The 27,096-nt window shown below is 43.8% G+C and overlaps 1 protein-coding gene across 1 annotated transcript in view; it reads left to right on the top strand.

The window, feature by feature from the left end:
• The first annotated feature begins 207 nt into the window (after positions 1 to 207).
• Positions 208 to 27,096, top strand: part of SEC13 (SEC13 homolog, nuclear pore and COPII coat complex component) — a 34,249-nt gene continuing 7,360 nt past the window's right edge. Inside the window, exons 1-8 of the mRNA XM_059161724.1 lie at positions 208 to 357; positions 3,020 to 3,064; positions 11,852 to 11,967; positions 14,628 to 14,779; positions 15,380 to 15,513; positions 22,807 to 22,940; positions 23,371 to 23,494; positions 24,378 to 24,524. Of these exons, the coding sequence (XP_059017707.1) occupies positions 355 to 357; positions 3,020 to 3,064; positions 11,852 to 11,967; positions 14,628 to 14,779; positions 15,380 to 15,513; positions 22,807 to 22,940; positions 23,371 to 23,494; positions 24,378 to 24,524 (855 nt within the window). The 5' untranslated portion in view covers positions 208 to 354. The remainder of the gene's footprint in view (positions 358 to 3,019; positions 3,065 to 11,851; positions 11,968 to 14,627; positions 14,780 to 15,379; positions 15,514 to 22,806; positions 22,941 to 23,370; positions 23,495 to 24,377; positions 24,525 to 27,096) is intronic.

Here is a 27,096-nt window from a genome sequence, read left to right as displayed (position 1 = left end):
TATGAATCCTTCCTTTCGTGTATAGATCTCAGCAAAAAGGAAGGGCTGGTCCGGACAGAAGATGGGCGAGGCCCAGGATCAGTGTTGCCGCGGAAACGAGAGCCCCGCCCCTTTGGTCTCACGTGTACGGCGCACAGAAGGGGAGGGGCATCGGGAGGGCTGGGGCACCGCCCCGGGAGGGCGGGGCGCTGTCACGGAAAGGCTCGGAACGTTTGTGCGAACGGACCGCGTTGCCACCCGGCGGCTCCAGCGCCCCGGCCGGACCGCCCACCAGCCCGGCGCCGGAAGTGAGTTGTTCGGGGGCGCCGCTGGGAGCTGCCACGTCCGAGAGCGGGAGCTGCTGTGTTCGCAGCCATGGTGAGTGTGAGGACCGGGGACGCGGCCCTCTCCCGGGTTCCTTGACCGTGCTGAGGTTCAAGCCCGGGGCTGGGACCATTCAGGTTCCCTCTGCCGATTTGGGTGTTGCGGGGTTCTGGCCTTGCCCCTCGGAACCTTTCAGAATAGGAGGCCGGAGGCAGGAACCTCTTGGAACTCTGCGGGCCACGCCGCTGCCGCGTCTCTCGCTCCTTTTCTTCCTCTTCCCCCAACAGTTGAAAACAAAACCCAGAACATCGTACGAGCTAGTGTATCCCGAGCCCTTAGTAAGTTCTAGACGTTGTTCATAATCTCAGTCTGCTAACAGCCCCGCAAAATAGGTGCTTCTGTTATCGACACTTTACAGATGAGGAAGCTTGAGCTTCGGAGAGGTGAAGTCTCTTACACCACTAGTTAAGTGGCAGAGCTGAGATTCGAACCCACGTAACCACTCCCTCCTACCACCTACCACCTCTCCCACCGGAGATACATGTGGACATAGATGCTGGGCTCCGAAGTTGATGGGCAGTTCTAGACACTGATGTAAGGATGAGCTAAATTACTCTCTGAAGGTAGGGACTCGGGTTTTAAATCTCTGTAGTATGCAGTGTACAGTCATTCCACATTTACTCATTGAATGAATGCCTGAATGGTAACGAATGAATAAAAGTGCGTCGCTGGAGCCTGGCACAGAGTGGGGAGTTCAGGTATCCAGTGCGCTCAGGAAAATGGGTGTGCCTGGGGTTCTGAGGGAACTTGGGTGAACCAGAAGTCAGGACACTGGGTTTAGTTCTTGCCCTACAGGGTTTGAGATTACTAATCTCTTGAGGCCCCTGATTCTTCAGCTTCTGAGTAGAATCTCTTGTGCTCTGATGATACTCAGCTCTCTCCCTAAATGAAATTTTAACTCTTCAACGAATTCTGCAGAGCTGAATTGTTTTAAGGGATGGCTCTTACTATTTAACAAGGACCAGACCAGCTAAGGTGCTTAGGAGGGAGGATTTTTTTAGAAAGGAGCTTTAAAAAAAAAACACTTGTTCAGAATTATGTTCACCATCCTGGCTGGTGCGTGAGAGTGGCTAAAAATACATGCTTGTTATGTGTAAGGCCCTTTAGTGACCTCCTGAAACTACTAGGAAACTTCTCTTCCTGACTGTCCTTAGCCCTCAGCCTTTGATTTAGGGAATTGAGTGTAACAGCTACTTTATGTTCCAGATAGGCAGCCGAGTTGAGTGGAAAGCTTTGTGAGCTGGGAATTAACAGGTGGGGGCTCTTTTTCCAGCTCCACCTGTAACCACCTCTATGATTTCAAGTGCTTCCTCCTTTCTGGACTCCTTCAGTTCCTTAACTATCAGACTGCTCCAATTAATTCTGCCCTTTGCCCTTCCCAGTGCACATGCGAAAGCACTTTGTAACCCATACAGCTTGGCAAGAGTAGGAGACGCTTCTCTTTCTTACTTGCCTCTGCAGATGTTGAAGGTCCGCTCATTAGGGAATCTCGAATTTAATGAAAGAACCTGTGCTTACTTGATAAATATCTTTGAACTGCTTTGCACCTGTCCAGCTCCAGTGTCCACCTTTCTGAAAAGTCAAGTCAGACTTTATACCTGCAGGGCTTGTGCTGGAAAAAGATGAAATGGGGAAAGTGATAAAAAAAATACCAGTTCCAAACTGAAACCTCCCTTTCAACCTCTTTCTATCCCTGGAAGCAAAGTAAAACTATTTTTATTAGTTTACTTATTCATTCAGGAAGCTGTCACTGGGTTCCTTTTGGTTGCAAAGCACAGTGCAGGGTGATTTGAAAAGTTTCAGTACTGGGGATGATACAGACCCTGGGTCCAAGGAGCTCCCCTCTGGTTGTGAGAACAAAGGGTATAAAGTGTTGTACACCTTCAGTGCTTCAGATATTCAGAGGAGTCCAGTTGGTTGGGGAATCTAGGAATCTTCAAGAAGGGGGGTATAATTTGAGCTGGACCTCAAAGAATGAATGGGAGAGTGATGACATCTGTGTTCCAGCCCCATGAGCTGCTCAATCCTGGATCCCTGTAGATGACAGCCTAGGATCTGTCATAGGTGGTGGACCAGAAAGCAGTCTACCAGGTGTTGGGTATTAACTTTCTCCAGGTGTTGGGTATTAACTCTCATATGCCCCAAATTGCCAGTGAGATCAGAAGCTCTGTGATCCAGGAAGGGAACAACAGCCATAGATCCCCCAGTGTCCCTCTTCACCCTCAGAGTGGTGAAGACTGGTTGCCATTCTCCCCTCTTTGCTCACGTTAGCCCCTCTGCTTGGACTGTAATTTTTTTCCCCTGCGCCACCTGGCAAATTCCTCCTCATCTAAGCCCCAGTTCATGTCTACCACCATCAGCTCCTCAAGCCGCTATAGTACATGTAAACTGCTGTTAAAGTACTTACCTTTCCATGGTAGAGTTACTTATGTACAAGATTTTCGGGGGGGGGGGTGGTGTGGTAAGAACACTTATTTGTGTCTATATCTCTAGTCTCTGGCACGGTGCTTAGCAAAAAGAAGGTACTTAAAGTAAATGTTTTAATGAGTGAACAAACAAATGCAGTCAAGAACCTTGATAATGAACGGTCGTTTTAATAAGATGATTGCATTCTAACTGCCATCTGTTCATTCACCAACCGCATCTTTGGTTCTAGGTGTCAGTAATTAACACTGTGGACACCTCCCATGAGGACATGATTGTAAGTATTCCTTTTTTTTTTTAATTTAATTTTTTTAAGTGTTCCAAGATTCATTGTTTATGCACCACACCCAGTGCTCCATGCAATATGTGCCCTCCTTAAGACCCACCACCAGCCTCACCCATCCCCTTACCCATCACCCAACCCCCTCCCCTCCAAAACCCTCAATTTGTTTCTCAGAGTCCACAGTCTCTCATGCTTTGTCTCACCCTCCGCTTTACCCCAATTCACTTTTCCTTTCCTTCTCCTAATGTCCTCCATGTTATTCCTTATGCCCCACAAGTAAGTGAAACCATATAATAATTGACTCTCTCTGCTTGACTTATTTCACTCAGCATAATCTCCTCCAGTCCCATCCATGTTGATACAGAAGTTGGGTATTCATCCTTTCTGATGGCTGCTTAATATTCCATTGCATGTATGGACCATATCTTCTTTATCCATTCATCTGTTGAAGGACATCTTGGCCCTTTTCCACAGTTTGGTGATTGTGGCCATTGCTGCTATGAACATTGGAGTACATATGACCCTTCTCTTCACTACATCTGTATCTTCGGGTAAATACCCAGTAGCGCAATTGCAGGGCCATAGGGTAGCTCTATTTTTAATTTTTTGAGGAATCTCCATACTGTTTTCCAAAGTGACTGTACCAACTTGTATCACCATGTAAGAGGGTTCCCCTTTCTCCACATCCTCTCCAACACTTGTTTCCTGTCCTGTTCATTTTCGCCATTCTAACTGGTGTAAGGTGGTATCTCCATTCAAATTTTGATTTGAATCTCCCTGATGGCTAATGATGATGAACATTTTTTCGTGTGTCTGTTAGCCATTTGTATCTCTTTTTTGGAGAGTGTCTGTTCATGTCTTCTTCCTATTTTTTGACATGATTATCTGTTTTTTGGGTGTTGAGTTTAAGGAGTTCTTTATAGATCTTGGGTATCAGCCCTTTGTAGTGTCATTTGCAAATATCTTTTCCCATTCTGTGGGTTGCCTCTTTGTTTTGTTGACTGTTTCTTTTGTTGTGCAGATGCTTTTTATCTTGATGAAGTCCCAAAAGTTCATTTTCGCTTTTGTTTCCTTGCCTTTGGAGACATATCTTGAAAGAAGTTGCAGTGGTCAGTGTCGAAGAAGTTGCCTATGTTCTCCTCTAGGATTTTGATAGATTCCTGCCTCACATTGAGGTCTTTCAACCATTTTGAGTTTATCTTGTATGGTGTAAGAGAATGTAAGAGAATGGTCGAGTTTCAATGGTCCGATTTTCCCAGCACCATTTATTGAAGAGACTTGTCTTTTTTCCATTGGATATTTTTTCCTGCTTTGTCGAAGATTATTTGACCTTAGAGTTGAGGGTCCATATCTGGGCTCTCTACTCTGTTCCATTGGTCTATGTGTCTGTTTTTGTGCCAGTACCATGCTGTCTTGGTGATCACAGCTTTGTAGTAAAGCTTGAAATCAGACAACATGATGCCCCCAGCTTTTTCTTTTTCAACATTTCCTTAGCGATTCAGGGTCTTTTCTAGTTCCATACAAATTTTAGGATTATTTGTTCTACCACTTTGAAAAATGTCAGTGGTTTTGATCAGGATGGCATTGAAAGTATAGATTGCTCTGGGCAGTATAGACATTTTAACAATGTTTATTCTTCCAATCCATGAGTCTGGAATACTTTTCCATCTTTTTGTGTCTTCAGTTTCTTTAATGAGTGTTCTGTAGTTCCTCGAGTACAGATCCTTTACCTCTTTGGTTAGGTTTATTCCGTGGTATTTTATGGTTCTTGGTGCTATAGTAAATGGAATCGATTCTCTAATTTCCCTTTCTGTATTTTCATTGTTAGTGTATAAGAAAGCAACTAATTTCTGTGCATTGATTTTGCATCCTGCCCCATTACTGAATTGCTGTATGAGTTCTGGTGAGTTTGGGGGTAGAGTCTTTTGGGTTTTCCATATAAAGTATCATGTCATCTGTGATTAGAGAGTTTGACTTCTTTGCCAATTTGAATACCTTTCTTTGCCAATTTGAATACCTTTATTTCCTGTTTCTCAATAGGAAGGCTGTCAGTTTTTCCCCATTGAGAATGATACTCACTTTGGGTTTTTCATAGATAGATTTTATGAAGTTGGAAGAATGTTCCCTCTATCCCTATACTTTGAAGAGTTTTAATGAGGAACAGATGCTGTATTTTGTCAAAAGCTGTTTCTGCATCAATTGAGAGGACCATGTGGTTCTTCTCTTACTGATTTGTTCTGTCACATTGATTGATTTTCAAATGTTGAACCATCCTTGCATCCCAGGGATAAATCCCACCTGGTAATGGTGGATAATCTTTTTAATGTATTTTGGATCCTATTAACTAAGATCTTGTTGAGAATCTTGGCATCCATATTCATCAAGGATATTGGTCTGAAATTCTCCTTTTTTTTTTTTTAAGATTTTATTTATTTATTTGACAGAGATCACAAGTAGGCAGAGAGGCAGGCGGGGGTGGGGGGAAGCAGGCTCCCCACTGAGCAGAGAGCCCGATGTGGGGCTCGATCCCAGAACCCTGGGATCATGACCCGAGCGGAAGGCAGAGGCTTTAAACCACTGAGCCACCCAGGCGCCCCTGAAATTCTCCTTTTTGATGGGATATTTCCCTGGTTTGGGGATCAAGGCAAGGTTGCCTTCATAGAAAGAATATGGAAGTTCAACTTCTGATTCTAAATTTTGAAACAGCTTCAGGAAGATAGGTACTATTTCTTCTTTGAATGTTTGGTAGAATTCCCCAGGGAATCCTTCAGGTCCTGGACTCTTTTTTTCTTTTTTTGGAGGTTTTTGATCACTGCTTTAATCTCGTTACTAGATACTGGTCTATTCAGGTTGTCAGTTTCTTCCTGTTTCAGTCTTGGAAGTTTATAGGTTTCTAGGAATGCAGCCATTTCTTCTAGGTTCCTTAACTTACTGGCATATAACTGTTGATGATAATTTCTGATAATTGTTTCTATTTCCTTGGGGTTAGTTGTGATCTCTCCCCTTTCATTCATAATTTTATTAATTTGGTCCTCTCTCTTTTTTCTTTTGGATTAGTTTGGCCAGCGATTTATTGATCTTATTGATTCTTTCTTTTTTTTTTTTTTTTTTTTTTTTTTTTTAAAGATTTTATTTATTTATTTGACAGAGAGAAATCACAAGTAGATGGAGAGGCAGGCAGAGAGAGAGGGAAGTAGGCTCCCTGCTGAGCAGAGAGCCCAATGCGGGACTCGATCCCAGGACCCTGAGATCATGACCTGAGCCGAAGGCAGCGGCTTAAACCACTGAGCCACCCAGGCGCCCTGATCTTATTGATTCTTTCAAAGAACCAGCTTCTAGTTTCGTTGATGTGTTCTATTGTATCTTTAGTTTCTAACTCATTGATCTCTGCTCTGAATTATTTCCCTTCTTGTTCATGGGGTTGGCTTAATTTGTTGTAAAGTGTAAAGAGAGCTGGTGTATGTAGGATTTTTCAGTTTTTTTGAGTGAGGCTTGGATGGCTATGTATTCTCCCCTTAGGACCACCTTTGCTGTATCCGATAGGTTTTGGATGGAAGTGTCTTCATTCTCATTGGTTTCCATGAATTGTTTAAGTTCTTCTTTAATTTCCTGGTTAATCCAAATATTCTTAAACAGGGTGGTCTTTAGCTTCCAAGTGTTTGAATTCCTTCCAAACTTTTTCTTGTGCTTGAGTTCCAGTTTCAGAGCGTGATCTGAGAATATGCAGGGAATAATCTCAGTCTTTTGGTGTGGGTTGAGCGCTGATTTGTGACCCAGTATGTGGTCTGTTCTGGAGAAAGTTCCATGTGCACTTGAGAAGAATGAGTATTCTGTTTTAGGGTTGAATGTTCTGTATATATCTATGAGGTCCATCTGGTTCAATGTGTCATTCAAAGCTCTTGTTTCTTTATTGATTTTCTGCTTAGATGATCTGTCTCTTGCTGAGAGTGGTGTGTTAAGATCCCCTACAATTAATGTATTTATATCAATATGACTATTTATTTATTTTTTTTTAATATTTTATTTATTTATTTGTCAGAGAGAGAGAGAGTGAGAGCGAGCACAGACAGACAGAGTGGAAGGCAGAGGCAGAGGGAGAAGCAGGCTCCCTGCGGAGCAAGGAGCCCGATGTGGGACTCGATCCCAGGACGCTGGGATCATGACCTGAGCCGAAGGCAGCTGCTTAACCAACTGAGCCACCCAGGCGTCCCTGACTCTTTATTTTTGATTAACAGTTTGCTTATGTAGTTGGCTGCTCCCATGTTGGGGGCATAAATATTTACAATTATAAATTTGTAATTCTTGATGGATAGACCCTTTAAGAATGATGTAGTGTCCTTCTGTATCTTACTACAGTCTTTAGCTTAAAATCTAATTATCTGGTATGAGAATCACTACTCCAGCTTTCTTTTGAGTCCCATTGGCATGAAAGATGGTTCTCTATTCCTTCACTTTCAGTCTGGAAGTATCTTTAAATTCAAAATGTGTCTCTTGTAGACAGCATATGGACGGGTCCTGTCTTTTTATCAAGTCTGCAACCCTGTGCGTTTAATGGGAGCATTTAGGGCGTTCACATTGAGAGTGATTATTGAAAGATAAGTTTTTATTGCTATCATGTTGCCTGTGAAGTCTTTGTTTCTATAGATTGTCTCTGAAAATTTCTGTTCTACGTCACTCATGGATTCTTCTTTTATAGAAGAACTAAACCCAGTGTCCTGACTTCTGGTTCACCCAAGTTCCCTCAGAACCCCAGGCACACCCATTTTCCTGAGCGCACTGGATACCTGAACCCCCCACTCTGTGCCAGGCTCCAGCGACGCACTTTTATTCATTCGTTACCATTCAGGCATTCATTCAATGAGTAAATGTGGAATGACTGTACACTGCATACTACAGAGATTTAAAACCCGAGTCCCTACCTTCAGAGAGTAATTTAGCTCATCCTTACATCAGTGTCTAGAACTGCCCATCAACTTCGGAGCCCAGCATCTATGTCCACATGTATCTCCGGTGGGAGAGGTGGTAGGTGGTAGGAGGGAGTGGTTACGTGGGTTCGAATCTCAGCTCTGCCACTTAACTAGTGGTGTAAGAGACTTCACCTCTCCGAAGCTCAAGCTTCCTCATCTGTAAAGTGTCGATAACAGAAGCACCTATTTTGCGGGGCTGTTAGCAGACTGAGATTATGAACAACGTCTAGAACTTACTAAGGGCTCGGGATACACTAGCTCGTACGATGTTCTGGGTTTTGTTTTCAACTGTTGGGGGAAGAGGAAGAAAAGGAGCGAGAGACGCGGCAGCGGCGTGGCCCGCAGAGTTCCAAGAGGTTCCTGCCTCCGGCCTCCTATTCTGAAAGGTTCCGAGGGGCAAGGCCAGAACCCCGCAACACCCAAATCGGCAGAGGGAACCTGAATGGCCCCAGCCCAGGGCTTGGATCTTGGCACAGTCAGTATTTCTTGTAGTCCCACCTTGGTGGTCACATAATCTTTTAAACCTTGCCGGTCTTGGAAGCTCTCTATCTTTTCATCCATTCTGAATTTCAGCCTTGCTGGATAAAGTATTCTTGGCTGCATGTTCTTCTCATTTAGTGTCCTGAATATGTCTTGCCAGGTTTCTGTGGACAGGTCTGACGTTATTCTGATGGTCCTTCCTCTGCACTAAGGAATCTTCCCCCTAGCTGCCCTTAAAACATCCTCTCTGAATTAATATCTCATGAATTTTACAATTATGTCTCTTTCTAGACTCATTGATCTTGGAGGGTGTCCTCTTTGCCTCTAGGACACAAAGACTTATTCCATTCCCCAGGTTAGGGAAATTTTCATCTAATATTTGTTCAGCTATATCTTCTAGTCTTCTTTCTTTCTCCTCCACCTCAGGGATCCCAATAATTCTGATATTGGAACAGTTTTTGGCGTCCTTTATTTCCCTAATTCTGTTTTCATGTTATCTAAGCTGTTTGTTCCAAACCTCCTCCTAATCCTTCTTTTCTATCAGTTAGTATTCTAGGTCGCTAATTTGAAATTCTGGATCTTCTGCCTCATTTACCCTAGCTGTTAGAGTATTTAGATTAGATTGGATCTCATTGATAGCATTTTTAAGTTCTGCCAGATCAGATCTCATTTCTGCCCTTAGAGATTCTCTGTTACCACTAATGGTCTTCTCCAACCTAGCCATTGGCTGGATAATTGTTACCCTGAATTCCATTTCTGACATTTATTTATGTCTATATACAGTAGTTCTGTAGCAGAGGGCACAGTCTCTGAATTTTTCCTCTCTTGGGTGTTCCTCCTCCTAGTCATTTTGGTGAGAGGTGGTTGAGGGATGTATAGCTGAATATATCCACCATGACCCAGTCAAAGTGTACCTCTCCACTGATGATCTGCCACCATAGACATCCAGAAGTGTGTAATCTTACATCTTAGGCTGATCTTATGGGCGTTCAGAGTGTTCTGGTATATATTTAGCTCAATTCAGGGGACCAGTTGAAACAGGGCCTTGTACTTCTCTGCCATCTTGCCTCTTCTTCTGATTGTAAATATTCCTTTAGCCTTCCCTTACAGACTATGGATGTGTGCATTTCAGTGCAGGGCGAGCATTTCTGTTGATCATTCCTGAATCCAGTGTGGCTTTGCACCCTTGAGTCAGGCTGTAGCCTCGGCATGTGGTCAGTCTCCCAGCAGTGCCTGCCATGTTGGCAGGGCTATGGCATTCTGGTCACTCTCTGGTGGAAGGAACCTAGGAATAGTTTTTAGCTCAAGGCCCTCAGTTTTCAGGCCAACAAAGTAAGCCTGTGTGAAAGTTTGACAATAGTCTTTCCACCTGCCTTCCCCATGCTGCCACTGCTTAACCCCTTCAGAAAGGGGGCTAAAGGAAGAAAGAATGGGAAAACAACTCAGTACAAGGCCAGAGAGCAAGCACAGTGAAAGCCCAAAACAGAGCCAGATAGGACCACCACAGATAGTGGGCCAGGCAAAGCCCTTTGAACCAGAAGTCATTAACTCAGGGTGTTTCCCGAAAGACAAACATGAGGCAGTATCAGAGGACAGGGCTGTGGGAGAAGGTCCACAGGTTAAAGTCTCCAACAGCAAAGATGCAGACTCTGCTTCATGCAGGGCCAGGCAATCTAGGCAGACTTTAAGCAAGACTCTCTGGTCAGTCAGCTTACAGTATTTCATCTCAGAGCTCCTGCCTGCCATCAGATGCTTTTCATCTTCTGATAGGTTGCCTGGTCTCACAGTTGTATATGTTTCCTGAATGCAGTCATTTAAACACATCTTCTTGGAGACACTGTGGTACCTTGGGTATGAAAATCCAATCTGAGACTCCCTAGCCCATTTCTTAACTCTCTGAGCTAGCCTTGATTTCCTCACAGCTAAAATGGGAAAAATAACATATATGCTACCTACTTGTGTAGTTTGGGTTTGAGAAACAGATGAGGCAAAAATAGCAATGGATAGTGCCTGCATGTTCACTAAGTGTCAGACCCCATGCCCTGCACTTTTCATTCAGTGTCTCATTGAACCTTCATGGCAAGCCCTAAAGCGGATACCACCATTGGCTATGGTGATAGCCATAGTGGTAGCCATAATGATGCCACCATTAGCCCCATTTAAAGAGAAGGAAACTGAGGTTCAAGGAAATAAATGTAATTTTTTCTGAACAACATGTAAGGTCAGAAGATGTATTTAAATCTTTTAAGGACTATCCCCTTCTTCCTCTCGAAGTGTGTGATAGCACTCTGCAGAAGTACCTGAGAAGTCTAAACACTTGCAATGCCTGTCTTCCAAAAAGCCAAGACCTAGAGTAGTGGAAGGGGTTGGCTTCTGAAGAATAATCAGAATGTTTTTCTCAGGGAGATGAGGAAGGAATGTTAAAGCAAACAGAAGGACCACTTTTGATGAAAGGATATTAATTGTTCCTGAATACAGTAAGAGTGATGGCTAATAGTTCCTAAAACCCCTAGCATGAGACAGCTGAAGAAGGTGCTCTCTGTTGGAATAGGCAGCAAACAGGAAGGGCCAGGACAGTTCAGTGGGACAGCAGGCATTGCAGCTCAGAGGAAAAAGACAAGAGCCGTAGGCAGGGACCAGCCTTAGGATTGCATGGCCAGTCAGAATTGAGAAGGTCGGTTCATCAGTGGTGGAATTATTGACATTTAAGGCATGGGTGGAGAGTCTGGGGTTCTAGGTATACTACTAGGAAAAAGGTCTAGTAAAAATCCAGAAACAAAGGTCCACAAAGGATCTAGGGCCATGGGTAGGAGCAGGAGCACAAATGTCTGAATAAAACCTTGTATCCAGGCCAGATGTGCATTATGGAGGATCTCACTAGGGCCCTACAGGCACTCAGAGGCTACTCCTTGTGTCACCATCAGCCTTGGGTTCTGGGGCTGAGCTGAAACTCCAGGCATCTTCCACAGTAGCCTACAGAGCATCAGAATATGGTGGGGCCTGAGGATGGAAGAAGAAAAGGGAGGCTAGCTAGCCATTGTTTTGTCTCCTATACCCACCCTACAGAATAGGATAGGAAATGGCTTCCCCTCTCTATGTAGAGGGTCTGAAAGCAGCTAGGATGGGGGGTTTTTTTGGTCCCTTTCAGAATGACATTCCTGTCAGAGAAATGGAATTTGGAGATGCTAGCTTGTTGCCTGAAAATGATGCTGCTTGGAGGTTAGATTATTATCAGGTAAACTCTGGTCCATACTAGATTCTGTCCTGGTGACTGTGCCACCCCACCTCACCCACCTCCCAGCCTGCAGGCTTCTCAACTGTCCTCCCTTTGCAGCACGACGCCCAGATGGACTACTATGGCACCCGCCTAGCAACCTGCTCATCAGACAGGTCTGTCAAAATCTTCGATGTGCGAAATGGAGGACAGATCCTCATTGCCGACCTCAGGGGGTGAGTCCAGCCAAGTCTGGGTGAGGTCTCAGAATGATTGGGCTTCTCAGACCCAGATCAGAGGAGCTCCACAGTGCATTTAGCAGAGAGGACCACCCCTCCCTCCCCCGCCAGTCCCAGCCAGGCAGCTGTCCTCAGCATACATTCCAGGCTGATGGATCCAGGAATGAATCCTAACTTTGCTTCCCAAAAACCCATCAGAAGACCCTGGTTAAGAGTCAGTCTACGTAGCTCTCAAAGGCTTTATCTGCTAACCCTCAAAATAGGCAGTTGCTGCCTCCTCCCAGGTAGAGTCTATTCACAGCATGCTTTTGGTAGCTATTGCTACTTTTAAAAGTGGGAAAGAACTTTTTCGTTATTGTTGTTTTTAAAGATTTTATTTTTTTTATTCGACAGACAGAGATCACAAGTAGGCAGAGAGGCAGTCGGCAGGGGGTGGGAGTAGGCTCCCCGCTGAGCAGAGAGCCCAATGCGGGGCTCAATCCCAGGACCCTGGGATCATGCCCTGAGCTGGAGGCAGAGGCTTTAACCCACTGAGCCACCCAGGCACCTGTTGTCTTTTTTTTTTTTTTTTAAGTTTAGCCAACCTGATCTAAAGTGTTACTAAAGGCAGTAATGTAAGAATGATGTTCATGTAATCAAAGAAAGAATAATATTAATATAAGAATGCATTAGTAATTACATAAGTCCTATAATTTTGCCTATTTGCGTGCCCACCGCAGATACTCAGTGAATATTTACAAATGTTTTATTTCCCCTCTCCCTACCAAGATTCTTGAAATCCTGGCTCATTTTTATGGCTACACCTGTACTGTTTTCCCTCAGTCCACTGCCTTCCAGATAAATAGGAGTTCTTAATCTGGAATCCACAGATTTCCAACAGTTCTGTGGTTAGAATTCAGGGGCTGGTGAACTAGGACTGAGGAAAAAAAATCACTTCTTTATTATCAGTGACTCAGATATTTAGCATTTCTTTCAATGATGGATGTAGGCTAGAAGCCACAGTAGTATTCAGAGCATCTGTAACTTTGTTACCAGTAGAAGACACAGCTATCTTCATATCACATTCCAGTTCTAGCTGTCTCAAAATAGCACTTAGGCTTATCATTACTTTGAAATGAGAGTGGTTATTGGACCTGCCACTAGAGTTTGTTAGTTAATGTGCTAACAGAAGTACATGTGTCCCTATATAATAAATCCATCTTTAACATTTTACTTAGTGTATTTTATTATAATTGGGTTTTCTTTATAATCCTAGCTGTGTATGTTGTATCCATTATTCTGGGTAGGGACCAAAGCCTTTAGCAGACTGCACAGGAGAAATTATGAACCCTGATGAGTAGGAGCTCAGTACAAATTAACCGAATTAAGGCATAACTAAGTAGCCACTTAGGGAAAGGGGTATAGAAGTTCCCGTCTTCCTGAATGTCAAAAATAGAGTGACTAAAGGGTCAGTACTGCTTTCCCTGGCTGTGCAGAGAGCTGCCTGCTGCTGGCACTGGCAGAGGTGGTCACATCCGCTGTCACTCAGTGCTTTCAGTCCTGTTTTTCTTACACTGAAAAGATGTGCAATATTAGAGGGATAAAATTCACACCCCGTTCTTTCTTTTTCTTTTTTTTTTTTTTTTTTTGGCCTCAATTAAAACTACGCTAGTTAAAGGACATTTTCATCTCCTCACAGTTTCCTTTGTGAGGCCTAGGAATTGTCCCAGCCAGAGGGAGACAGACACTTTGAGTGTCTGCAGCCCTGGGTTGGAGGAGTGAACAGGGAACAGCAATACCAGTTGACAGGTATGAATGGTTTTTTCTTTTCTTGTGCCCAGCACTGTTCCAGGCTTTTTACCTGAGTTATCACCTATATTTCCCCTCCTGAGCATACCAAGAAAGAAGTCTTGCTGATATTTCCAATAGGAAACTAAGCCATAGGAAGGACATGGCCCTTGCCTAAAGTCAAATAGCTAGAGTGAATGGGGAGTGAGGGTGAATGAGCCTGGGCTGTCACCCCTCTGCCGTGTCACTTCTTGTGTACTTGGTGCCCAACCCTTGCCTGGACCTGAGAGGTGGCCCCAGTACTGAGACCAGCACCAGGTACGTGCTCAAATAAAACTCCAGGTGAATGCATAAAGATGAGAAGAGCAGAGGAGAGGCATGCCCTTGAACAAATTAAAAGAATAGTGACAAATATGAAACAGATAGTGCCTACTCAAAAAGTTAACCATCTGGAAGGATAAGTAGCAATTTACTCTACAAATACTTCCTGAGCACTTGTAGGGGCAAACCCTGAATTGATCAGTGCACAGATGAATGAATAGGTTGAGAGACTTTTCCTGAGGATGGCCGATGTAGGTTGTTCTGGCTGCAGTGTAGGTTGAGGTGGAGAGGGTTCTGTCTGGTCAGGACAGAGAGGCTGACTTAGAGTCCTGAATTGTTTTCAAAGCCTCTGGGACCTCTGAACCTCAGGATCTTCAGTGCCCAACAAAGGTCCCTTTTGGCAGTGACTTCCTATAGCTCTCCCTTAAGAAATCCTCAGGCAGCTCTGTCCCGAGATACTGTATTTGCCTACCAAGAAAGCCATTCACTTCGGTGCAACGTAGTGGGTGGCAGAGCACTATAGGTTCCTGTGACCCATCTGACCAGCCTCTGACCCTCTCCCCTTGTAGTCACGAGGGTCCTGTGTGGCAAGTGGCCTGGGCCCACCCCATGTATGGCAACATCCTGGCATCCTGCTCCTATGACCGGAAAGTCATTATCTGGAAGGAGGAGAATGGCACCTGGGAGAAGACACATGAGCACACAGGACACGACTCCTCAGGTACAGTGAATGTGGTAGGGGCAGTTGGATGGGGCTTTGTACCCTGGCTGATGCTCCCATGCCATTTCCCTTGTGATGCTCCTTGTTTGTCCCTTGGGTTTGGTTGGCTTTTCTGCTGTCTGTCCACAGCAGACATAAGGCCCTAAGACCTAAAGCAAGTCTAAAGCAAAATAAGAAAAGGAAAAAAACAATGCAGTGAGGGGTTTTGTGTGGTTTTTTTTTTTTTTTAATTTTATTTAAGTACTGGCCTTTATTCTTAGATTATTGTCTACTCTACTTTTTCCCCTAGTTTTAGTAATTTATTTTTATTAACATATGATGTAATACTGGTTTCAGGTGTGTATTATGATTCACTATTTCTATCCATTACTCCATGCTCATCACAGTAAGCATACTATCAGTCCCCTTTATCTGTTTCAGCTCACTCTACTTTTTGTTAAGGTAGATTGTAGTTTACGAAATTATGATACTTGTAGGTGATGGGTTTTTAGAATCTTCTTATCTTCCTCCTAGTGGTCCCTGCAATTTTACTTTAAAAATATAGTAAAACGGTAAACCTGGGAAATCAGTCTGCTAACTATGCCTGCCTCCTTCCTGCAGTAAACTCCGTGTGCTGGGCCCCCCATGACTATGGCCTAATACTGGCCTGCGGGAGCTCAGATGGGGCCATCTCCCTGCTGACATACACCGGGGAGGGCCAGTGGGAAGTGAAGAAGATCAACAACGCTCACACAGTAAGTCCAGACCTTGCCTGTGTGTGGAGGGTAGCTCTGCTGCCTTGCTTTGTGTCTCCTGGAGACTCCCTAGAGAGGTGGCAGGAGTAGCATCACTGCTTTGCAGGGGACTGGGGAGGGACTGATGCTCAGACATGCTTGGAGGGTCAGTTTCAAGCCTCTTTAGCTCTGAAGCCAGACAGACACTGCATTCAGGGAGACCTCCTCATTCAGCCCAGGGCAGGGAATTGGCACAGGTTCCTCCTTGAAGGCACCCAAGTTGAAGAGGGTCAGGGCCTTAGCAAGGTGGCGGCAGCAGCCTGTCTCCCTGCTACGTTTGCTATGGGCATCTCAAGTTGACATGCTTGCAGTGGTCATTGGGCCCCCCAGAACTTAGTGGTGTTATAAAGGGCATCATAGGAATATAGTCCCTTGCACTTACAGTCATTAGATGTTGAAATAGTCAACAAAGCACCGTGGATGGTGCGGGAATATCTCACAGTACTTGAGCCCCCACTGTGTGTCATGTAATCCTCACAAATGTCTACAAATGAAAGAAGAAACTATGAAATGTTCAGACTTGCAAGGTAAGTAGTCCTGTTTCTGTTTTATGATGAGACAGATGAGGTTCAGAAAAAGTAAATGAATTAGATAAGGTCCTGTACCAGCGTTAGAATTCAGAATCTGTGTGCTTTCTCACTGGACAACACTTCCAGCTTTGGTGGCCCCAAATACTTCTGAAACCTACCCATATGGAAACTTAGTAGCTCCCAAGCTTGACACTATACTTGTGAATTTCTCAAATTTAGGGGATCCACTCAGATTCCCATCTGCTGACTAACTTGCAAAAGTGAATAGGCTGAGAGCTTCTGGGAAGATTTTGGGGAATGACATCACAGCTTTTCAGTCTTTCCTCATCTCCATAAAAACCAGCAGAGCGGGGCGCCTGGATGGCTCAGTGGGTTAAGCCGCTGCCTTCGGCTCAGGTCATGATCTCAGGGTCCTGGGATCGAGTCCCGCATCGGGCTCTCTGCTCAGCAGGGAGCCTGCTTCCCTCTCTCTCTCTCTCTGCCTGCCTCTCCATCTACTTGTGATTTCTCTCTGTCAAATAAATAAATCTTTAAAAAAAAAAAAAAAAAAAAAAAAAAAAAAACCAGCAGAGCAGCTGGATAGCACAACCAAAACCTCAGAAACATTTACAGCAAAACTAGGTAACAAGATATCTCCACAAACTCTGAAATAGAAGCAGAGAGGAATAAACCTGCAACAACCACAAGATTGCATTGTAATGGTATCTGAGCAGGAGGGAGCAACGGGGTGCCTTCTAACAGACTTGAGAAGGGGAGTACTGCCAAAATAGCCAGCGAGGCGTCACTGGAAAGCATAGCTAGCTAGCCAGTGTTTCATTTTGTTAGGTTTTTACTTATCTATCAGGGAGAGAGAGAGAGAGGCAGGCAGAGCGAGAAGCAGACTCCCTGCTGAGCAAGGGGCCCAATGCAGGACTCAATCCCAGGACCCTGAGATCATGACTGAGCTGAAAGCCGATGCTTAACCAGCCAAGCCACCCAGGTGTCCCATAGCTGGCCAGTTTAAGAACAGCAGCTGAAACTAGGAAAAGTTTGGGGGTTTCTTTTGTTTTTAACCTTTTTTTTTGTTTTTTTTGATACGTAAAATTCATGCTTTTTAAAGTATACAATTCTGTAGGGTTTAGTATATTCCCAAAGTTATGCAACTATCAACTGCTCATTTTCAGAACTTTGCAGTGTCTTTGCAGTCTTTGCAGCATCTTTAGTAGGAGTAGATTGCATCTCAAGAAACCACTTTCTTTGCTCATCTATAAGAAGCAGTTGCTCATCTTGTCACAGTTTGATCATAAAATCACAGCAGTTCAGGCATGTCTTCAGGCTCCACTTCTAATTCCGGTTCCTTTTGCACCCCATCCATAGTTATTTATTTCCTCCCTTGAAGTCTTGAACCCCTTGGGAGTAATCCATGAGGGTGTATTCTTAATGGCATCTGGAATGGTGAATCCTTTCCAGAAGGTTTCACTTTACTTTGCCCAGATCCATCAGAGGAATCACTATGGCAGTTGTAACCATATTATAATAACAAATAATAAGACTTAAGAGTAGAAATTACTCCTTAATCCATGGAAGTTGCTGAGTGCATGTCATGTTAGCTGGCATAAAAATGACATTAATCTCATACATCTCCATCAGAGCCCTTGGGTGACCAAGAGGTGCATTGTCCATGAGCAGTAACAGTTTAAAAGAATCTTTGAGCAGCAGGTCTCAACAGTGGGCTTAAAATATTCAGTAAACCACATTGTAAACAGATGTGCCGCCATTTGAGGTTTTGTTGTTCCATTTATAGAGCACACACAGGCAGATAAGATATAGCATAATTCTTTTTTTTTTTTTAAGATTTATTTATTTGACAGAGATCACAAGTAGGCAGGTGGCAGGGGTGGGGGGTGGGGAAGGCTCCCTGCTGAGCAGAGAGCCCAATGTGGGGCTCAGTGCCAGGAGTCTGGGATCATGACCTGAACTGAAGGCAGAGGCTTAACCCACTGAGCCACCCAGGCGCCCCGATATAGCATAATTCTTAAGGACTCTAGGATTTTATGCATGGTAAATGAGCACTGGCCTCAACTTCATGTCGCCAGCTGCATTAGTCCCTAACAAGAGAGTCATTCTGTCCTTTGAAGCTTTAAAGTCAGGCAAGTTGTAGATGGCATCTTCCATTAGAAGTCTGTTTCATCTGGGGCGCCTGGGTGGCTCAGTGGTTTGGGCTGCTGCCTTCGGCTCGGGTCATGATCTCAGGGTCCTGGGATCGAGCCCCGCATCGGGCTCTCTGCTCCGCAGGAAGCCTGCTTCCCTCTCTCTCTCTCTCTCTCTCTCTCTCTCTGCCTGCCTCTCTGCCTACTTGTGATCTCTGTCAAATAAATAAATAAAATCTTTAAAAAAAAAAAAGAAGTCTGTTTCATCTATGTTGAAAATCTGTTGTTTAGTGCAGCCACCTTCATTCATGATCTCACCAGATCTCCTGGAACACTTGCTGCAGCTTCTGCACCAGCACTGGCTGCTTCACTTGCTCTTTTATGTCATGAAGATGGCTTTTCTCCTTCACCCTTGTGAAGCACCTCTGCCAGTTTCACACTTCTCTTCTGCAGCTTCCGCACCTCTCTTTGCCTTCACAGAATGACAGAGTTAGGACCTTGCTCTCCTTAGCTCTAAGAGAATGTTGTGGCTGGTAGTATCTTCTCTCCAGACCTCTAAAAAACTCCATATCAGCATTCAGGTTGTTAGAACTGTTTTATCATTTGTGTGTTCACTGTAATAGTGCTTTTCATTTCCCTCAAGAACTTTTCTTTTGCCTTCACAACTTGGCTGTTCGATGCAAGAGGCCTAGCTTTTTTGGTCTGTCTCAGCTTATGACCTATCTTTCTTGCTAAGCTAAATCATTTCTAGCTTTTGATTTAAAGTGAGAGATGTGGTACTCTTCTTTTACTTGAACACTTAGAGCCCACTGTAGGGTTATTAATTGACCTAATTTCAATATTGTGTTTTAGGGAATAGGGAGACTGAAGGAGAGGGCAAGAGATGGTGGGACAGTCAGTCAGTGGAGCAGTCAGAACACACACATTTATCAAATAAGCTTGCCATTTTATTTTATTTTTATTTTATTTTTTTTATTTTTTTAAAGATTTTATTTATTTACTTGAGAGAGAGACAGTGAGAGAGAGCATTAACGAGGAGAAGGTCAGAGAGAGAAGCAGACTCCCCATGGAGCTGGGAGCCTGATGCGGGACTCGATCCCAGGACTCCAGGATCATGACCTGAGCTGAAGGCAGTCGTCCAACCAACTGAGCCACCCAGGCGTCCCAAGCTTGCCATTTTATATGGGCATAATTTATGGCAGCCCAAAACAATTGCACTAGTAACATCAAAGATTGCTGATCACCATATAATGAATATAATCATGAAAAAACTTGAAATACTGTGAGAATTAACAAAATGTGGCAGAGTCAAAGTAAGCAAAATGCTGTTGGGAAAATGGCATCAATAGACATGTTTGACACAATGTTGCCACACACCTTTAGTCTGTAAAAGAGTAACTGAAGTTTGATGAAGTGAAGCACACTTGAATGAAGTATGCCTGTATATGGCCTTTTGTGACTGGCTTCTTTCACTTAACATGTTTTCAGGCTTCATGTCGTAGTATGTATTAGTACTTTATACATTTTTATGGCTGTATGATAGTCTAGCATGTGAATTTACATACCTTGTTGAGCCATTTATAAGTTAATGGACATCTTCAGCCATTATGAATAATGCTGCTATGAAGATTCATGTCTTTTTCTGAGTATATGTTTGTTTGTTTTTTAAGATTTTATTCATTTGTTTGTTTGACAGAGAGAGACAGCAAGAGAGGGAACACAAGCAGGGGGAAGGGAACACAAACAGGGGAAGTGGGAGAGGGAGAAGCAGACTACCGCAGAGCAGGGAGCCTGATGTGGGGCTCGATCCTGGGACCCTGGGATCTTGACCTGAGCCAAAGGCAGATGCTTAACAACTGAGCCACCCCGGTGCGCCTGTGAACATAATGTTTTTCATTTTCTTGGGTAATGCCTTGGAGTGGAATTACTAAGTCAGGGACGCCTGGGTGGTTCATTCGGTTAAGCATCTGCCTTGGGCTCAGATAATGATCTCAAGGTCCTGGGATCAAGCCCCACATTAGGGTCCCCACTGAGCAGAGGATCTGCTTCTCCCTCTCCTTCTGCCTCCTCCCCCCTGCTCATGCTCTCTCTCTCTCAAATAAATAAAAAAAATCTTTTTTTAAAAATTACTAAGTCAGATGGAAAGTCTCTAACTTTTTGAGGTACTACTAAACTTTTCCAAGTTAACTGTACCATTTCACATGGCTTCCAGCAATGTATAAGGGTTTCAGTTTCTCCACATCCTTGCCAACTCCTAACATCTTTTTTTGTTGCCGTTCTAGCCATTCAGGTATTTGTGAAGTGGTACTTCATTGTGGCTTCAATTTTTATGTTTCTTTAATAACTAATGTTGGGCACATTTTCACATGCTTACTGGCTATCTATATTATATTTGGAGAACTCACCAGGAGGGGTTTTGTACTATATTATACCAGGTGAATGCAAGCTGCCCAGCCTAAGAAGGATTAAAGGGTCTTGTAGAGATCTGACCCTCATAACCCGCTAAGTCTCACTTCCACGACAGGGCCTCTTGTGAAGAAAAACTGGGAGTGAAGTCAACAGGGAGTAGGAAGGAGACACAGAAAAAGGAAAGAGAACATAGACCAAGACCAGCTCCATGGTAGTTTCACAGGGTATACCTAGGTGTGTCAGAGCCCATCAGATTTTGTAGTTTATGAGCAGTGAATGTTAGTAATGCCTCAGAGCTGTTCTTAGAAATTTAATTGTGGAGTAGAAAGAACATAAGACTATTACTGCTCTGCAGGAACTCAAGGACTGTTGTTTCCATTAGCCATTCCTGAGGTATCTGCTAGAGAATAAGCTTCAGACAACAAAATGACTAGGAAGATATCAAATGCAGTTAACTGTAGAGAACTAAGACTAAATGAGGGTTATAAGGCAGAGGATAGGATATACTGGCCATATGCTCTGTTAAGGTAGCAGACCACTGATCAAAAAGTGGGCACAGCGCACCGGGTGGCCCAGTTGGTTAGCATCAAGAGTCTTGATTTCAGTTCAGGTCATGATCTCAGAGTAGTGAGATTGAGCCCTACATCGGGCTCTGTGCTCTGCAGAGTCTGCTTGAGATTCTCTCTCTCTCTCGCTGTTGCCCCACTTGCATGTGCTAAATAAATAAATTAAATAAATGTGTGTGTGTGTAGCACCCTCAAGATACCCTATTTCTTGAGGAAGTGGCTAATCTTAGGTCTGAGGCCGAATACATACAAGATGAGCCTGAAACATTTTGTCATATCCAGCAGAAATGATCGAAGACCTACTTTGACATACCAGCGTTATTGAAGGAGCCAATTTGAACACACACTGCAGTTTAGGTGTCAGAAATTTCTAATGAAAATAATTGCAGTGAACTGAAATCCAACAAATAACTTAAATCCATGAGTTCATGGTGATACGTAAGAGAGTGGATCAGGGGCACCTGGGTGGCTCAGTCAGTGAAGCATCCGCCGTCAGCTCAGGTCATGTTCCCAGGGTCTTGGGATCAAGTCCCTCGTTGGGCTCTCTGCTCAGTGGGGTGTCTGCTTCTTCCTCTCCCCTGCTTGTGTTCTCTCTCACTTTCTCTCTCTCTCTCAAATAAAATCTTTTAAAAAATAAAAGAATCAGTCACCCTTAAAGAATGGCAAGGAACCAGTTAATAAAGTGTAAAGCATTTATCCTGCCTTTCCTTCCTGACCTGTACCTATGGGGAGCCAAATATTAATGAGGGGAATTTCTCTGTCTAGATTATTATATATAATAACAAAGAAATGAATGCAGTATCACCATTTTGTAATGTCCAGTGACTTAAAAGAGGTGTAAATTGTTGACAGGTGCTATCAATATAAAAAGACAACTTGACGTTATTGTCTCCCAGTGAAAAAATACTTTACTGCCTGTAATCTTAACAAAGGGGTCAGACTTGAGTCTGATCCAGTCTGGGATCCAGCTGACAATTTTCAGGAACTCAAAGGAATTCAGAGGTCTGAGTATGAAATAGCAAATCAGCCTGAGAGTGTGTAGGTCAGAGACTAGTCTTTCTTCAACAAAAAGATTTTAAGGGGGGAAAAAAAAACCCAGAGGGGGAATCTATAAATAATGAGATGTAAAAAGACTTAAAACAGTTGAAATGGCAAGACTAAATTGTAGTACCTAAGGATGCATATTTGGGTGACAAAACTATAGAGAAAAAGGAAGGAATCAGAAGTTAGGAAAATAGTACCAAGGAGGAAGGGCTATGATTCAGGTGGGACATGATGAGAGGCCTTCTTAGGTAAGTAGCAACTTGATAATCTTGAACTGGTAGTGGTTACAGGAGTGCTTTAGAGTAATTCATTAAACTTTGCCTCCCTTCATGTTTTTGAAAATGTTCTGTTTCTTAAATTCCTGGGAGTCCCTAACTCCTACTTTAAACATATATTGCTGAAAAATACAGGCACTGGTAGGACTCCTTGAAAAGCTAAGCCTTAATTCATCAAAATAGCTGTCCTACATAATCCTGTCCCAGGACTTGAAGGGGAAATACACTGCAGCTTTGGGTCTGCAGAAGCAGTGTTCTGTCACAAGGCAAAGGGCAGTTACCCCAACCCCCCTCTTTACAGATTGGCTGCAATGCTGTCAGTTGGGCCCCTGCTGTTGTACCTGGAAGCCTAATAGACCAGCCATCAGGGCAAAAGCCCAACTACATCAAGAAGTTTGCATCAGGCGGCTGTGACAACCTCATCAAACTGTGGAAGTAAGTGGGGTTGCTGGACTTATGCCCAAGGGGACACTTCTTACCTACTACCTACCCTACTACCTACTGTGACTCAGCCACTGTTCCCAAGAAACAGGATCACCTTTTCCCAGCCTGCCCGTAGAATACTGTTTTTAGTATGTCAGAGGACACCCTTGAAAAACAACTTGGCCTTGCTCAAACACTTTAATTCTTCACCTAATTCCCAGCTGCCAGAGCCATTGGCTGTGGGGGAACAGAGCATTTCTTGGAAGAGTCTTTTATAGCTGGGGAACTGAGTAAAAATCTGCACGGTTAATGAATGAAATCAGAAAGATGGAATAGCTTTTTGGCCCCTGCAGAGCCCACAGGGTGGGGGTACAGTGGAGTGTGGGAAACACAGCAGGGTTGCTACCTACTGCTGCATTCTCCCTTTTGTCTCTCCTGTTAGGGAGGAGGAGGACGGCCAGTGGAAGGAGGAACAGAAGCTAGAAGCGCACAGTGACTGGGTTCGAGATGTGGCCTGGGCCCCCTCCATTGGCCTGCCCACCAGCACCATCGCCAGTTGCTCCCAGGTCAGCTCAGATCCATGAGAGCCTCCCGTGTTGTATAATCTCTGAGTAAGTCCCATCAAACCTTACAGTCCCCTTAAGGTAAAGTCTAAAAAGGTAAGAGCAGGGCAACAGGCACCTTGGGACCAATGCAAGTAGGAGAGTGCTTTGGAGGTAGGAGGTAGGTCATCCTATGCCGAAGGCTTGATCAGAAGGCACAAGGGGGTTGCCTCGACTGAGCCATGAGGTAGGCCAAACTCAGGACCAATTTCTCAGCATTATGCACCTGGGAATTAGAGCTACCCAGGTGCATTCTGAGAGTGTTCCCAAGCAGAGACCAGGAGCAGTCAGAAGTTCTAGGATCTTGGGTTTACCTACTTATTCAGTCTTCACAGACAGATCACAAAGGAAAGACCAAGGACAAGCCTTTACTTCTGTGCAAACCCCACCATAGACAAAGGTTAGCCAGGCTTCATTTGAACCTGTTAAGTTTGGTTCTAAATTTGAGAAAGACTTTTTCAACTTGTCTCCTCTCATTCTCTATCTTTGGTTTATAGACAGCTATTATACCTATTTGGTTGAGAAAATCAGAGCCAGAGGGAGCCCAAAACAAGGAGGTAACTTGGCAGACATGAGGCAGACCCAGAGAGAATTTTAGAGTTAGCAATACGAGCACGAGAACCCGAGAGACTCGATCCATGTGAAATGTGCTTCTGGGGTAAAGGGATAATGCTGGGCTAGAAATTGTCTATCAGAGCTATCCACACCTAAGAGTGCTTTGGCTGCGCATTGGGCTGAATCCCTCACCCCAATCCTGTATAAGTCCAGTATGGCTTTAGATGGAAAGGATATCCCCAGTTCAAGATCCCTGCTTTACCTTCCCTTATTCTAGCCTGTCTTTTCCCAGGATGGTCGTGTGTTCATCTGGACTTGTGATGACACCTCAGGCAATACATGGTCACCCAAACTGTTGCACAAGTTCAATGATGTCGTGTGGCATGTGAGCTGGTCCATCACAGCCAACATCCTGGCTGTCTCGGGCGGAGACAATAAGGTACACTCCATTTCCATGATGTGGTGGACAGGGCCCTGTTTGTGTTTACTGTGCCCACTTCTAGTGCAGTTGGATTCTCCACGTAATGACAGGCTTGGAAGGAGCCTTAGTGAGGACAGTGTTTTGAACACATCCCATAATTACATCATTAAATCTTAATCCCCCACCCCTAGCCCCAAGGTTGTCTGTCGCCCTTTTACAAATAGAAAGAAGCTGACAGTGGTAGGTAGACTTGGATAGGGGTCACAAAGCTCTTAGGTGACAGAGTCCATAATCAGGCCTGAGTTAAATCCAAAGCCACTGTCCTGGTCGTCCATCGCCTTAACCATCTGACCACCTTGTTTGCATGTGACATTCAGTTAGCACTGCTCTGAAGTTAATAGATTAAAAAAAAAAAAAATCAAATAAAGAAAAAGATTGGAAGGTTTTTGTCAGACACCTAAGAGGCATATTTCTAAAAATCAGTATAATTCATGGGCATTATTATTCACCCACTCTACCTCTTCCTACTGTGCTACGAGCCATACAAAGGAAGGGATGAGGAGACAACAAGTAGCTCAGAACAATATAGCAACAAAGCAGATGCACTTGAAAAATCCTGACTCCTGCATCGAAACCTACTGTATGAAGTTACAGATTCTCTGCCTGAGAGGAGAGGTCAGCTAGGGAGATGGCACTAGCTTGTTACTACTTTTCTGAAGGCAGCTTTTTTTTCTTTTTAATTGTGGCAAAATACATAGAAAGTTCCCCATCTTAAGTATTTTTAAGTGTACAGCTTTGTAGTACCTTCACGTTATTGGGCACCCATCACGCCCATGCACCTCTGGAACTGTTTGCATCTTTCCTAGCTGAAACTCTGTCCTCACTGAACACTACCGCCTACCACCCCACCACAGCCCCTGGTAAGCAGCATCCTACTTCCTGTCTCTGTGAATTTGACTGCTCTAGGGACCACATATAAGTGGAATCCTATAGTGTCTTCACCTGTGTTATACCATGTGTCTATTTCTTGCCTTTTTAAGACTGCATATTGTATTGTACCACATTTTATCTACCCACACATATACTGAAGGACACTGAGGTGCTTCCACCTTTGGCTCTTGTCAGTAATGCTGTGCACATGGGTGTACAAATAATACCCCTTTTGAGACCCTCTGTAGGCAGTTTCTATCCAGCCTGCGTTCCTGTTCATGTGTAGCAGTCCCAGAAAGATCTAGCAGGCCCCATCTCAAAGCCATAGAGTTTTAGAGCCGGAGTGACCCTCAAAGAAAACTAATCTAACCCTCTTTATTTCTAGTAAGTGGCAGAGACAGGACTAGACCCCAGGTTTGGTAGCACTCAGGACAGGCCAACAGACCCTGACTTCACTGAGGAGCCCTACCATAGGGCTTACAAGGCAGTAAGAAGCAAGTAGGCAAGTGCCTGGTTGGACGTTCCACATTTGTTGTCTGTTGTCATTAATCTTTTATGCTTCTTACTCTTCTTTATCAGCTTGTTTCCTACAAAAAGCTCAGCTCTATTGCTCTCCGCACAGTATTTCTTCACTAAAGGACTCAGTATGTTTTCAGTCTAGAGCATTCTGCACAGTGCATGTGTAGTAAATAGTTGGTCTCTAAAGCAGGAATTCTTAAGATTTTTTTTTTTAATTGAATACATGTACATAGCTTAAGGTAGTTTTTATTAGGTTATGATTTTTTAATGCAGACTCCTAATTTTCATTCTCTAGGAACAAACCTTTTCAATGCTTAGCTGTTCTTCTGCCATTTACTTCAGTGTAAAAATAACATACTTACTCATCTGTCATCTTCCTCTAGCACACTTCTCAGACTTTTTAGTATTAAACTTGTTAACACATGGATTGCCAAGCCCACCCCCAGAGCTTTTGAACCAGTGGCTCTGGGCGAATTTTTAGTTTTCACAATCTCCTGGTCACTGCAGATGGCCTGGTCTGGAGACCACACTTTGAGAACCACAATTCTCTTCCCCCTATCCTCTCACAGAAGCTACAGCAGCTTGGTCAAAACAGTATCTATGTTCACATTATTATTATTACTACTGTCTTTTCATGTTGTAACATTATTACAGCACTGCTCCCTCTGTTTTTCTTACTTTCTAAGGTGTTCTTTTTCCAGTTTTATTGAAGTATAATAGACGCACATCGTAAGTTGAAAGTGTATAGCATAATGGTTTGACTTAGATACACTGTGAAATGATCAGCACAGTAAGTTTAGCATCCATCATTTCATATAGATACAATAAAAGAGAAAGCAAAAAAAAAGGTTTTTCCTTTTTTGATAAGAACACTCAGGATTAGTCTCTCACAGTTTTCACGTAGACCATACAGCAGTGTGAGCTATATCATCCTTACATCCCTAGTACCTCTGTATCTTAAAACTACAGTGTGTACCTTTCGACCCTCCACTCACAAGTTCAGTAACAACAAACTGAATTCTTTTGTGACTGGTTTGGGGTCTTTTGTGGGTGTTTTTTGTTTTTAGATTCTCCATATAACTGAGATCATATAGTATTGGTCTTTCTTTCACTTAGCATAATGCCTTCAAAGTCCACCCAC

The sequence above is a fragment of the Mustela lutreola genome, chromosome 2 (assembly GCF_030435805.1).
Source record: "Mustela lutreola isolate mMusLut2 chromosome 2, mMusLut2.pri, whole genome shotgun sequence".
Taxonomy (NCBI): domain Eukaryota; kingdom Metazoa; phylum Chordata; class Mammalia; order Carnivora; family Mustelidae; genus Mustela; species Mustela lutreola.
Note: the sequence above shows the minus strand (reverse complement) of the source record. Positions and strands in the feature narration are given on the sequence as shown.